The 12,032-nt window shown below is 39.8% G+C and overlaps 1 protein-coding gene across 1 annotated transcript in view; it reads right to left on the reverse strand.

The window, feature by feature from the left end:
• Window positions 1-3,722: 3,722 nt before the first annotated feature.
• Window positions 3,723-12,032, reverse strand: part of DCBLD2 (discoidin, CUB and LCCL domain containing 2) — a 45,466-nt gene continuing 37,156 nt past the window's right edge. Inside the window, exons 14-16 of the mRNA XM_015410624.1 lie at window positions 10,595-10,644; window positions 4,820-4,957; window positions 3,723-4,494 (exon numbers count right to left, since the gene is read on the reverse strand). Of these exons, the coding sequence (XP_015266110.1) occupies window positions 4,052-4,494; window positions 4,820-4,957; window positions 10,595-10,644 (631 nt within the window). The 3' untranslated portion in view covers window positions 3,723-4,051. The remainder of the gene's footprint in view (window positions 4,495-4,819; window positions 4,958-10,594; window positions 10,645-12,032) is intronic.

Here is a 12,032-nt window from a genome sequence, read left to right on the forward strand (position 1 = left end):
AATACTAGAACTCAAGGGCATCCAATGAAGTTAATGGACGGTAGATTCAGGGCAGACAAAAGGAAATACTTACCGAGGGACTAATATGTGGAATTCATTGTCAGAGATTGTAGTAATGGTCACAGGCACAGATGGCTTTAACAGGTCCATGAAGGACAAGGCCTATCATGGCTACTAGCCATGATGACTAAAGGAAACTGTGAGATAGGATGCTGGACTAGATGGACCACTGGTCTGATCCAGCAGCACTCTCTTATATTCTTATGATTAATTTAGCCATGCCTTATAATCTACCTGAGAGCCTCATGTATTTACTTTTAAAATGCTCCACTGAAACTATCAAAAAATCTTCACACATTTTCTATTCAAAATAGATTAAGCAGTATATAACATAAAGCTTATACTCATAACAGCAGCAGCATACTTATGCACTGGCAAAATGCTATAGCAAGGATGGCTGGAGAGGAGCTACAGCAAAAAGCTACATAAGCTTCTGTGCCACAAAGAACAGGGTTAGAGTCTACAACCTCCATTTCCACTGAGGTTCACAAAGCATTTTCCTGACACCAAATAAAAGTTGTGCATCTGCTGAAAAGATATTCTTCAACAGACTGATGCAATTTACTGCCAATTGGCAGTATCAGAATATCAGAAACTGAATCAGATTCTTTTCCTGATTTACAGGGACAATGTTTGTACAAAATAACCATGATTTCCACATTGTGCATTTTATTTAAAAGGTTCTTACATACATTAAAAAAATCACTATTCATATAGTCTAAATTCTAGCAACATATACAAACACAGAGTGACTACATAACATGCTGAGGTAAGAAAGTACATTCTAGGAAAATAACCACTCAACATTATTTGCACCCATCACTCTGTGCTAAAACACAGACCCCTCTGCGTACCCTTGAGACAACATACTAGACACAATATCAACGCTGGGCCTAAAAGAAAAGAAAACAACCAAGCACTTACTGTGACAGTTGTCTGTGCTGTGTATCTTACATTCAGGAATCAATAAGTTAGTGCCTAAAATACAGGGCAGCAAATCAAGAATGCTCAGTTTTCATCTTGTTGACACATTTAATTTTGATACATTCAGTTCCCCCCACAGTCCCTTTTTCACTGTTGTGACGTGCTGACAGGTTCTTACTGCAACATACTAATGAAGGTATGTTTGCTTGTGCACCCAGCACACCAAAAATCTGTGGGGTTTGGTATGTACATTAATTCCAACCAAGCACAAAGTTGCCCTAGTCTGTGAAATGTTCAAGTGAACCTTTGGTTTTTCATGCTTTGAATCTGAGAGGAAATGCACGTCTAAAGAGGACTGCAAGGAACTATCAAACATGTGCTGTAATGAAACAGCTATTTTATCAAGCAATTCAATTCAGACTTGTTAAAACTTAGCTCATAACCAAACCAACAGAATTAAGACATATGGGCATGAACATTCGCTGTTAAGGAAAATCAGTTCTTGTGATCAGAATGACATATGTAATCAACTAATTGGGTCTGCCCCGTTTTGTCCAACTGCATGATTTGGATTTTTCTGAAGAATTTAGCTTTCCTGGAAGCAGAAAGAACAGAGGTATAACAGGACTGGTACGTGAGTCTGGCCTTAAGAGTTTCCCTCTTTTTCTTCCAAAAATTAATCATTCGGCCACAGAAACTCCACCACTTTGCCAAATGTACATGCTGTTTTGACTCCTTGGGATGACATTAACATATGCTACCACTACATACCATCTAAGGGACAGATTTTAAGAGTGGGATTGTAACAACTTGACAGATATGAGCAGTTCTGGGCTTACTATATTCCCCAATCCTTCATAAATCCAATCTGGCAGATATTAGATCTTATCTGTGAATCAAAGCATGAACTTACTGAATAGGTCATACAGTCTGCATATACACATATTCTGAATGTTTTCTTAGGTCAGGCATTTAATTCTGGTGTACCGCACTTAGAGGATAAAATAAGTTATGTATCGCTTTTATAAATAAAAAAAAATTAAGTTGAAGAAGGCACAAGAGCAAACCTATGCTACTGAAATTGGGCTAAGGAGTACTAACGCTTTTAACAGCTGTGATTGTCGTGATTAACCTTACCAGCCACCTGCAATGAAATATATTGTGCATTTGACAATACAGACCACAAGAAAAATACACAATGCTCCTTGGAATTTATACGTTCATACAACATGTAAAGTCCATAAAACTGGGCTATTGCTTATAGAGAAATATCACATTTATCTATTTGACATCCTCACTACATACAATGCCATTACACTACAATAAAAACAAAGCATTCTTTTTACGTCCCCTTAAGATGAGGCTGTGCTTTTCTCTTGACACATATTTAAACGTGGCAAAAGGGGGGTTGTCATGTAATGTCGTATATAGCTATTCCTTTAACTTTCATCATGCGTAAAGTTACTAACTAGTTCAAGTATATAAATCTTTTGGGGGAAATAATGTCACTGGGAGTTGGAAGGAAAGAATTCTCTTTTAAACTACAAAAAGAACCACTGACCATTTGAAACCTGTAGAATTTAGTGAGTTGAAAAACTACTATGGGTGCATCTTGATAATATATCAAATGCCAAAACAATTAAAGGTGACATTGTGTTTTATTCCAGTGGCCAACAAGCTTCACATTAAAGGCTCTAGGTTATCCAAACATATGCATGCTCTCCTTAAGGCATATCAATATCCCAAAAATATGCCAGGAAAGCAAATGGTATAGCAATGGATTTACACCTCAAAATGCATACACAACTGTATCCATGTGCTTAGACTTTGCAGAGTTGAACACATTTCTATCTCCTTAAAAATGTATTCATTTATTGAAAATATATTCAATTTCTATACTCTCCAAGGAGCCATAAGGAGGCTCCCCCCCCAAATACAAGTTACATTTTTAGCTTTGAAGTTCCTGAAACCTACCCCCACATAAAGATTTTACTGGGTTCATCATGTAGTCTAGTGGAGGTAAGAATAATTATTAAATACTACTTAAGAAATTTTGAACCATGACTGAGCAACTCAAGAGGCAATGAATTAGCACTCACTTTTGTCTGCCGGGAAGATCAGTGCAGAGTGAATGCTGACTCTAGTGAAATTCAGACTTTTTAGAGATTTCTGACCACTCTAGTCTGGGATACCTAATTTTGTTGAGCCTGTGGTCACTCCTGAAATTCTGGGATCATTCAGTGGACATCACCCACAGGACAGCTGTCATGGGTTAGGCCCAATCACAAAAAGGATGTTTGGCTTGAAGCTCCCCACAATGGTGGGAACCAGTTCTTTCTTAATGGGTTTTTCTTGCAGACACAAAGGTAATGCCTCCTGGATTCTTCTAAAGCACCTCCTGCTGCTAGATTGGCTCTTTTGCTTTGGGAAAGACATGCTTTTTCAAAGAGGTAAAGAGGCTCTAGCAAACCCACTGGTCAGCATGACAGCATAGCTTCTCTATGGATCACTGCTCTAGGCTACCCACTGATTTCACTAAGGAAAATAATTTTAGGAATCAACTTCACCTATCAAAAATTAGTAAAATTGTTTCCATTCATCCATGTTACCGGAAGTGCAATAATTAACATTTACAATAGTATTATGCATTTATTGAAAGGCATGAACATCAGTCTGTGTTAGATACTAGTTAATTTAAACCATGAGGCTTTAGTGATTTCACAAGACATTGTCTGTGTCCAGAATAGTACCTTGCTTTTTGTCTGGCACTTCCACCACACAGGCCTGAACCTGAACTATTTATGTGTCTGCGGTGAAATACTGATTTACACTCAGTAAATAGGCATTTTTGCAAGGTTCTTGTACTGGTCTAGCAAAGAATGCAGTACCTATCAGTAGTGAATAGAAAGCCCATCATTTTATGAAAAGGAAAGCAGTAGTTGTGTACAGACCCACAAAAGGGGTAATTTACTCTTTTTTTGGCCTCATGTCTCATATTTTGCTTTAAAAAGTCTGAATGATTTTTTTAAAAAAGTCATCTTCAAAGGATTTAATATTTAGAAGTTCCCTAACTAATGTCTTCTTTACTTCCTGTGGAATGTGGCATGATCTGTGGTACCTGGTATAACAATTCATCTGAAGGATTAAGTCCTGGCATCCCCTTGGGTGTATCGTACAGTACATGCGTAGGTGATGAACAGTCTGCCCTAGAACCAAGTTTATTGTAAGCTCCCACTATGGGAGGGGCTGGATTCCCTGAAGCCTTGAAAGTAGACACAGAAGTAATGCCTGGAGGGGCTGCAGGATGACCCGACATATCCATTACTATTGGTGTCGCATATTCTGGTCCAGATATTGGTAGTGGTTCAGCATACGCATGATAAATCTCTTGCTCAGGTGAGCTGTAAGGATCCATATCAGCATAGCTTGTTTCCTTTCCATCTTCTGGTTTAAAGGTAGACCTCTGATGGAGTGTGCCAACGATTCCTCCCACCAATGGTTGTGCATACTCTATGAAGAGAACAAGTTCAACAACAGGAAGATTGTTTTTTCATCTCCAATATGTTTTATATTGATAAATCACAAAACATAAACAGCCTGTTCCCTTTAAAACATGAGCACATGGGACCATCTGTGTGAGCCAGCGCTTCCCAATACATGTGTGAACCAGTACCCTTTTATCTCCAGCACAAAATTTTCCTTTTAAAGGAGGGGAAGGATATGAGGGAAGATGTAAAGCATAACTTCCTATGTTTCTTTTTCAGAGATAAAGATACCTTAAATATTTTGGGTTTAAATCCACACAACTCAAAATCAGTCTGGGAAGTCCAGATACCTGCAGACTGTGTTTGTAACACAGTTGTTACTTCTCTTGATCTAAGGCAATTCACTTCACTGCTGCTGTAACGAACAGGCATTTCCTCGTGCTCTGCCGACTTAGCAGGAAGAAACTGCTTCATTCCTTTCCACCAGCCTATATCAAGATACAAAAAAGGAGAAATTCTCATGCCTCAGTTACAAGTGACATGAGGAAAGTTACTCAAAACAGTATCATATGCATTTCATTAGCTTCAGCAACTCCCTTACAAAAATATTTCTTATTGTTTTATGTCAAGACAACAGAGAACTCAGTTCATAATGTATCCATGTTCTCTGAATTAAAGGGAAGATTCAGGTTAAACTGAGGCTTGGTCTACATACAGAATCAGCTTCATCTACTAAACCAGGGGTGTCAAACTCATTTTGTTATGAGGGCCAGATCTGACATAAATGAGACCTTGTTGGGCCGGGCCATGTGTGTCATAAAATGTAATGCCAGGTAGCAAAGATATAAACTTTATAAAGGAAACAAACACAAAAAAATGTTAAACTTTAAATAAAACATGCTTAAAACACTAGCACTCTTGCAATAGTCTGTCTATTTAACAGTCTCTAATAACTGACACCTCTGCTCTGAATTATTGCATCAAAATGTCTCTGCTGTAGCAATCTTGAGTATGCTGTTCAGGTGTGTATCTGTAAGCTACAAACATACTTTTGATTTATGACATTCATTACAGAAATCTCATGCTCAGTGTTCCTAGCCTAGGACCCAGGGGAAAACTTGAAATGGCTGGGCATTGCAATCTTTTGTACTTAAGCTGCTTCATGTGCTGGTCAAGAACATGAAAAGGCATCCTGACACAGACTGAGGGCCATGTGTTTGTCTATAAAGGCTGCCCTTTGTCTCCTGCAGCCTGGCCAGGAAGCAAGCTCTGGCTGGTTCCCTACCACCCCTTGGGGGGAGGAGGGGGAGGAACCTCAGCCAGTTCTTTTATCAGACTCTCTCAATCACACAGGAGAGCCTTGCCTATCTATCTCTCCTGTGCAACTGAGACTAGTAAAGCAAGCTGTGACATGGCAGCAGCAGCAGAACTGCAAATGGAAGTAAGAAACAGCCAGGGCCTTGTGGGCCGGATTGGGGCCCTCTGAGGCCTGATCCGGCCCCCGGGCCACATGTTTGACACCCCTGTTTTAATGTTTTGTTTTTATTGTTTTTATTTTGTAAGCCATCTCAGGCTGGTTCCTAGAAAGGTGGAATAAAAAATGTTCTAAATAAATTAGAAATTTGCAGAAACAATGTTTTGATTGTATGGAGAGGGATGTTTTGTGCAGATAGTGGCAATTAGCAAATAATCTAAGCAACACATGGAAGGATCATTAGGAGAGACCTATTTATATATTTAAAAATTTACACACTAATTCCTGTTTCTCATTTTTAAGTATATTATAATGAAGATGGTTAACACCTCCCAAGTTATCAGTTGAAATACCATTAGCCCGTAGTCTGGCCTCTGTGTTGATGGGAAAATCCATACAAATAGGGTCAGTCACAGTTGCAATATGGAGCTCTGCAAACCTGGGGAACCACAGGTTTACAAAAAAAAACCCTTTTTAATAATTAATTTTGGAGCACAACCCTCTCGAATGTTAATAGCAACGTCTGCATATCGGCTGACACTGCAAAACAAGTCGGAGTTTGGATAGCATTTTTGGTTCCCACAATGGCCAGGGCAACACAAATGGAGTGCAAAAATGCAAAGGTGGACATTAAGAACAGAAAAGAAAAATCAGCTGGAGCGGGCTCCAACTTACCTCTCCTGCCCACTTCTCCCATTTCACCATTTTGGAGGGAGGGAAAAAGAGGCAAGCTATCTAGCAGAGAGAACGGAGCAAGTGGGGAGAGGCAAGCCAGAGTGGGGGGAGCGAGCCAGAGCTGGAGATGAGACAGAAGTCTCAATGTGGTGGGAAGGGAAATGGGATTCTGTCCCCATCCAGCTCCCTCAGGGGTTCCCCGCTGGTATTTTCTATAAAACATTTAATGATGTCTCGTCACCACAACTTGACAAGAGTAGTCACTATTTAGTAGAGAATTATTAGTGCCATGAACCATACCAAAATTTGCTGCCACCGGCCAACAAACACAGAAGAGAAGAGATGAGAAGAGAGTGGATTTATACCCCCGCCCTTCACTACCCAGAGTGTGGGGCTGAGAGAACTCTTGCTAGAGTTATGGCTTGCCCAAGGTCATCCAACAGGTGCAAGTGGAGGAGTGGGGAATCAAACCTGGTCCTCCCAGATTAGAGTCCGCGCACTTAACCACTACACCAAACTGGCTCTCACACAAGTGTGGGAGACCTTCCAGGACAGTGCTTAGTGCTCTTTATATTGGGCTACATAGCTGGGTGGCCCAGGCCAGCCTGACCTCATCAGAAGCTGAACAGGGCCTGATTCACTTCTGGTACGGCGCGACGAGCGGACGCGTTTCGGAACGCTCCGAAGCGTCCGCTCCCACTCGGCTTTTTTTTGCTGACTCCCGGATTACGGGGGGCAACACCCAACCTTCTGGGGGAGGTGGGGTGGCAGGGGACTTGATGTGAGCACTCGTGCATATGGCAAATGCACGAGTGTTATCGTATGTGCCCTGAAGCAGGAGCGGAGAAGGGAAGCAGGCATGGTCGCCATGTTCTGCACCAGTCGCAGCCAGCCGTTGTTTTTGCTCATCTCTTGCCCTGAAAACCCTCCAGGGTCACCATAGGTCGGGTGCGACTTGACAGCACTTCACACACACACACCCCAGCGGCCGTGGAAAGTAAACGGGCTGAATATTGGACTGGAATTTTCTTGTTTTGCTGGGGGGAAATAATTTTGCTGGCAAGGACTTACATGTTTCTGGCAGAAATGCTAAACTTTTGCTCTAAACTGATTCTTTGAGAGGAAATAAACGAAAAGAAGCTACGTAGCTGAGTAAAATGGCGTCTGCAGAGAATAATGAGGGGGTGGAGACAGATGAGGAGGTAGACAACAGAGAACGTATGATGGAGCTGTTTCGGAAAACACTGGAGGAAAAGATAAGTGAAGGAATACGGGAAGGGATACGTAGAGGGATAGAACAAGCGTGGGACAACATATTTGGAAAGCTACAGAAAGTATTGTTGGATAAAGAAAACAGAGAGGAATCGGAACAGGATGGACAGAACATGGGAAAAGAACAGGAGATGCATCAGGAAAGGAAGGTGTCCGAGACCCCATCTCCACGGATGGCAAAAGTGCAAAATAATTGTAAACAAAGCACTAGCCATAAGGACTTAATAAAATTGTATTATTTAAAGAAAAAGAGGACAAAGAAAGGGGGGGAAAGGAGCAAAAAGGACAAAAGGAGGGGGAAAAAGAGGGGTGAGACGAGTTTCAACAACCTCCACAAAATTGTGAAAATAACATGGTTGAAAAAGAGAGGGGAGAGTATAAAAAAAAAAGAATCATGTACGTATAAACAAGAGAGACATTTGGAAATGATCGCTAAAAAGAAGAGACTATTAATTTCAAGGAAAAAAATTAAGTTATATGAATTATTGTTTTTCTGGTTTTTTTAATGGGAGTTGTTGCATGTCAAAGTAAATGATTTATGGAGTTATGTGATTAAAGGATGAAATGTTTTTGTAGGTGTTTGTTCAAAGGGAAAAGCGGGGTTATAACTACCTGTTTGAAAAGAAATACCCAAACGAAGTAATTATAGGGTTGTTTTTTCTCCTTGGATATATTAGGAGGAATTTATTATTTTGCTTTGTGTATATAAATATATAGGACTGTTCTTATGTGTTCTGGGACAATAGTTTGTTTATTTGGATAAGAAGAGCTTCAAAATGTGATCAACCAAGACTATAGTTGAAAAATAATAATGGAATATACTGTTAGGTGGAAAATAGTGTAAGGAGAAGTTAGTAGAGGCTAAAGTATGTAAATGGCTTTGGTAGAGGGTAAGAACATTAGTAGATAGAAAATAGGGATACATTGAAGTGGTTAGTAAGGATAGGCTTATAGTGCTTGTTAAACAAAATGTTTATACCAGATAAAGCAGAAAAGCTTGAGGATGTATTGATGTTAAAATAATAATGTTAAAGATTAAGCTAAATGGTAAGGGAAGTAAAGATCAATCTTGACAATGATAACCTCTAAGTTAGATGGAATAGGAAGCAGATGTATTTGGCAGCAACGTGTTGATTCAATAGAATATTATCCTGGAGCAAAGGGCAAAAGGTATATTGATGAAAATGTAAAAACTTGCCTAATAAGGGAAAATATAACGGGGTGTTTTTTTTGAACTATTGTTTAAAATGAAAATATTGTCAAGTTGAGATATATAGACTTGTTGAAAAGAAAATTTGATCTAAGCAAATTTTTAATTGTATATGTTACTGCATACATTACGTAATGGTGGTGTTTAGGTGGTGGGTATTCATATGCTTAAAAAACCCAATAAATATATTTATAAAAAAAAGAAGAAGAAGCTGAACAGGGCCTAACCCTTGTTAGTGCTTGGATGGGAGACCAACAAGGAAATCCAGGGTTGCCATGCAGAGGCAGGTGAAGGCAAGCCACATTTGCTCATCTCTTGCCCTGAAAACCCTCCAGGGTCACCATAGGTCGGGTGCGACTTGACAGCACTTCACACACACACACACACACACACACACATTATAGCTCACTGATATCCAAATTTCCTGACATTACTCCTGAAACCACTTAATGAAAAGTGCCTTTGGTACCCATACACAGAGATCCCTGCTTGAAAGAATGTGAGCTAGAGAGAGACAGGGAGGGAAGGGAGCTAGGGATAAACAAAGGAAGGACGTGTGTTAACTTTCATTTGGTAAGCCACTTCAGGCATAACACTTCTCTAAATAAATAATTCAATGTGTGTTTAATCTGTGCATTTTTAAAAAATTGGACAGTTATGTTCGGTGTCTTTCCAACCTGGTGTTGTATAGCTGGGTGCCTTGAGTTGGAGGCCAGGCAGGATATAATAAATGTTTTAAATTAACAAATAAAGCCAAAGCTGCATGTCTGTTCTATAGGGTACACAGTGATATTATCAATGGATGTGCAAAACACATGAGGAAGAGAATGCTTGGGAAGAATGATGGGAAGTTTATTTCTGCAGATGTTAAATCTGAGTCTGCAAAAAGACTCTAAAGCGGGAATATGAACTAGGACAATGCAGGACTAGCTGGAAAGCTAGCGGTAAAGCTGACTGTTCGCAGCCTGTAACTGGTACTGAAAATTATGGGATGTGTGTCAATTCCCAATTGCCTTATTAATGTCCACACTACTGTTTGGATAGTTGACGCTATACAGTAGCTTAAAGTGAGCTGTATTCTTCATTCTGAAGCAGTGACTAGTTGCAACTGCTCTGCTGGTGGACGACAGCCTCTTGACCAGTGACGGAAGGGACCTGTATCTTAGAAGGTGGGTCGGGTGCTTTCACACACACACTGAGTAATGCACTTTCAATCCACTTCCAACGTGCTTTAGTGATCATCTGCAAGTGCATTTGCTGTTTCACACAGTAAAATCCAGTTGCAAAGTGGACTGAAAGTTGATTGAAAGTGTATTATGCAGTGTGTCTGAAAGCGCCTGTTTCATCGCAACTCAGATCAGCCCCTGCTGTACCAGGTTTGGTGTATAATGATCACCCATTTATTGCTAGCAGAAATAAGATGCAAAAATGTATGTTAATCTCAGTGCTTAAACTTGACAGCTACACATTCTGCTATTGTTGTTGTTATGTTACCTGCACGGTCCCAGTATGGTATATCATAAGTTCCTTCTGCTTTTTTCTTTCTGAAAAGGATACAAATTCATTTGTTTCCTCAGTACGCAGGAGATATTCATGATTGATGTAAAATGAAACAAGTTATTTGAGAAGAAAAGCCTGCCAGTACAAGTCTTTAAACACAAGCAAAGGCTTTTATTACAAAACTTTCCCTATGATAACAAAAAAATCTATTATTGTAAAGGAATTGTTTTCCTTTGCATGATATTTCATGTTAATAAGCAAAAGCAATGTAAATCACTGAAGGTTTCATACACCAATCTTCTCTAAGCATCAAATAAAGCCTATATAACCTTTCCAACACTTGTTTTTCCTTGAGGTGGTTCAGTAAATATTGCACTACCAGGAGCAAGCCCACTTTTTGAACATACTCATACTGTTAAATTATAAGAACGAATTACTTACACTGCCTTTGAATAAATTACTTTTGGAATTTTGCCCACTTTATATGCACATGCCACATTTTATCACAGTATAGGACGTAAAGCGTTTATTCATTTACCTGTTTCTCCAGTGCCAGGCACACACTAAGATCAAGATGAGGGTGGTAAAGACCATGACCAAAACAGGCACCAGAACAGCCACCAATGCCACATCTGAAACTCATTAAATAAATGAGAGTTGGTAGGGTCCTCGAAAGCTTATTGATTAAGATCTCTAACTTTAAATTATATAAATTTTCAAGACAATTCAGTTGAGCAGCCATTTAATTCCTTCCAGTGCCATCCTAAGCAGAGCTACACCCTTCTCAGCCCAACGAAGCCAATGGGCTTGGAGTCGGGAGCTCTCGAACAGTTCACTAACTAGTCACAAATGACTGCCATTTCTGCAGCACTTCTCAGTACACAGAACACTTGGCATTCTGATCTAGCACCCAGGTAGGGATTGCTAGGTTTCAATTCAAAAACTGTTCCCTCTATAAATAACACAATTGTACATACCAATTATCCACCTCTATTGTATAAATTAAGTAACTAAATAAATAAGATGACTTCTCTGACACAGTTCCCCTTCCACATACAAGTGAATGAAATTAAGACAGATTTAAGATTTAACTAAAAGCATAATGCTGTTGTAGTACTATTCATTAAATATCAGTACCTTTGGTTACACTTGGAGTTACTGTTGTGTTCTTGATCTCTGGTGTGAAGGTTGTTTTATCAGTCTGCAAGGGAATCCTGCTCCTGGGCGGTAGGGGTATTCTAAGTCTTGGACCCCAAACTTTAAATAAAACCAAAATCTAGAGGTTATATATATTATTTGTGCAACAGAGTGTAACACACACACTTCATCAAAGCCTTTAGGTAAAGGTTTCCCTTGCTCGAAAGCCAGTCGAATCCGACTCTAGGGTTGCGGTGCTCATCTCCATTTCCAAGCCGAAGAGCCAGCGCTGTTT

The sequence above is a fragment of the Gekko japonicus genome, unplaced genomic scaffold (genome assembly GCF_001447785.1).
Source record: "Gekko japonicus isolate JY-2015 unplaced genomic scaffold, Gekko_japonicus_V1.1 scaffold241, whole genome shotgun sequence".
Taxonomy (NCBI): Eukaryota; Metazoa; Chordata; class Lepidosauria; order Squamata; family Gekkonidae; genus Gekko; species Gekko japonicus.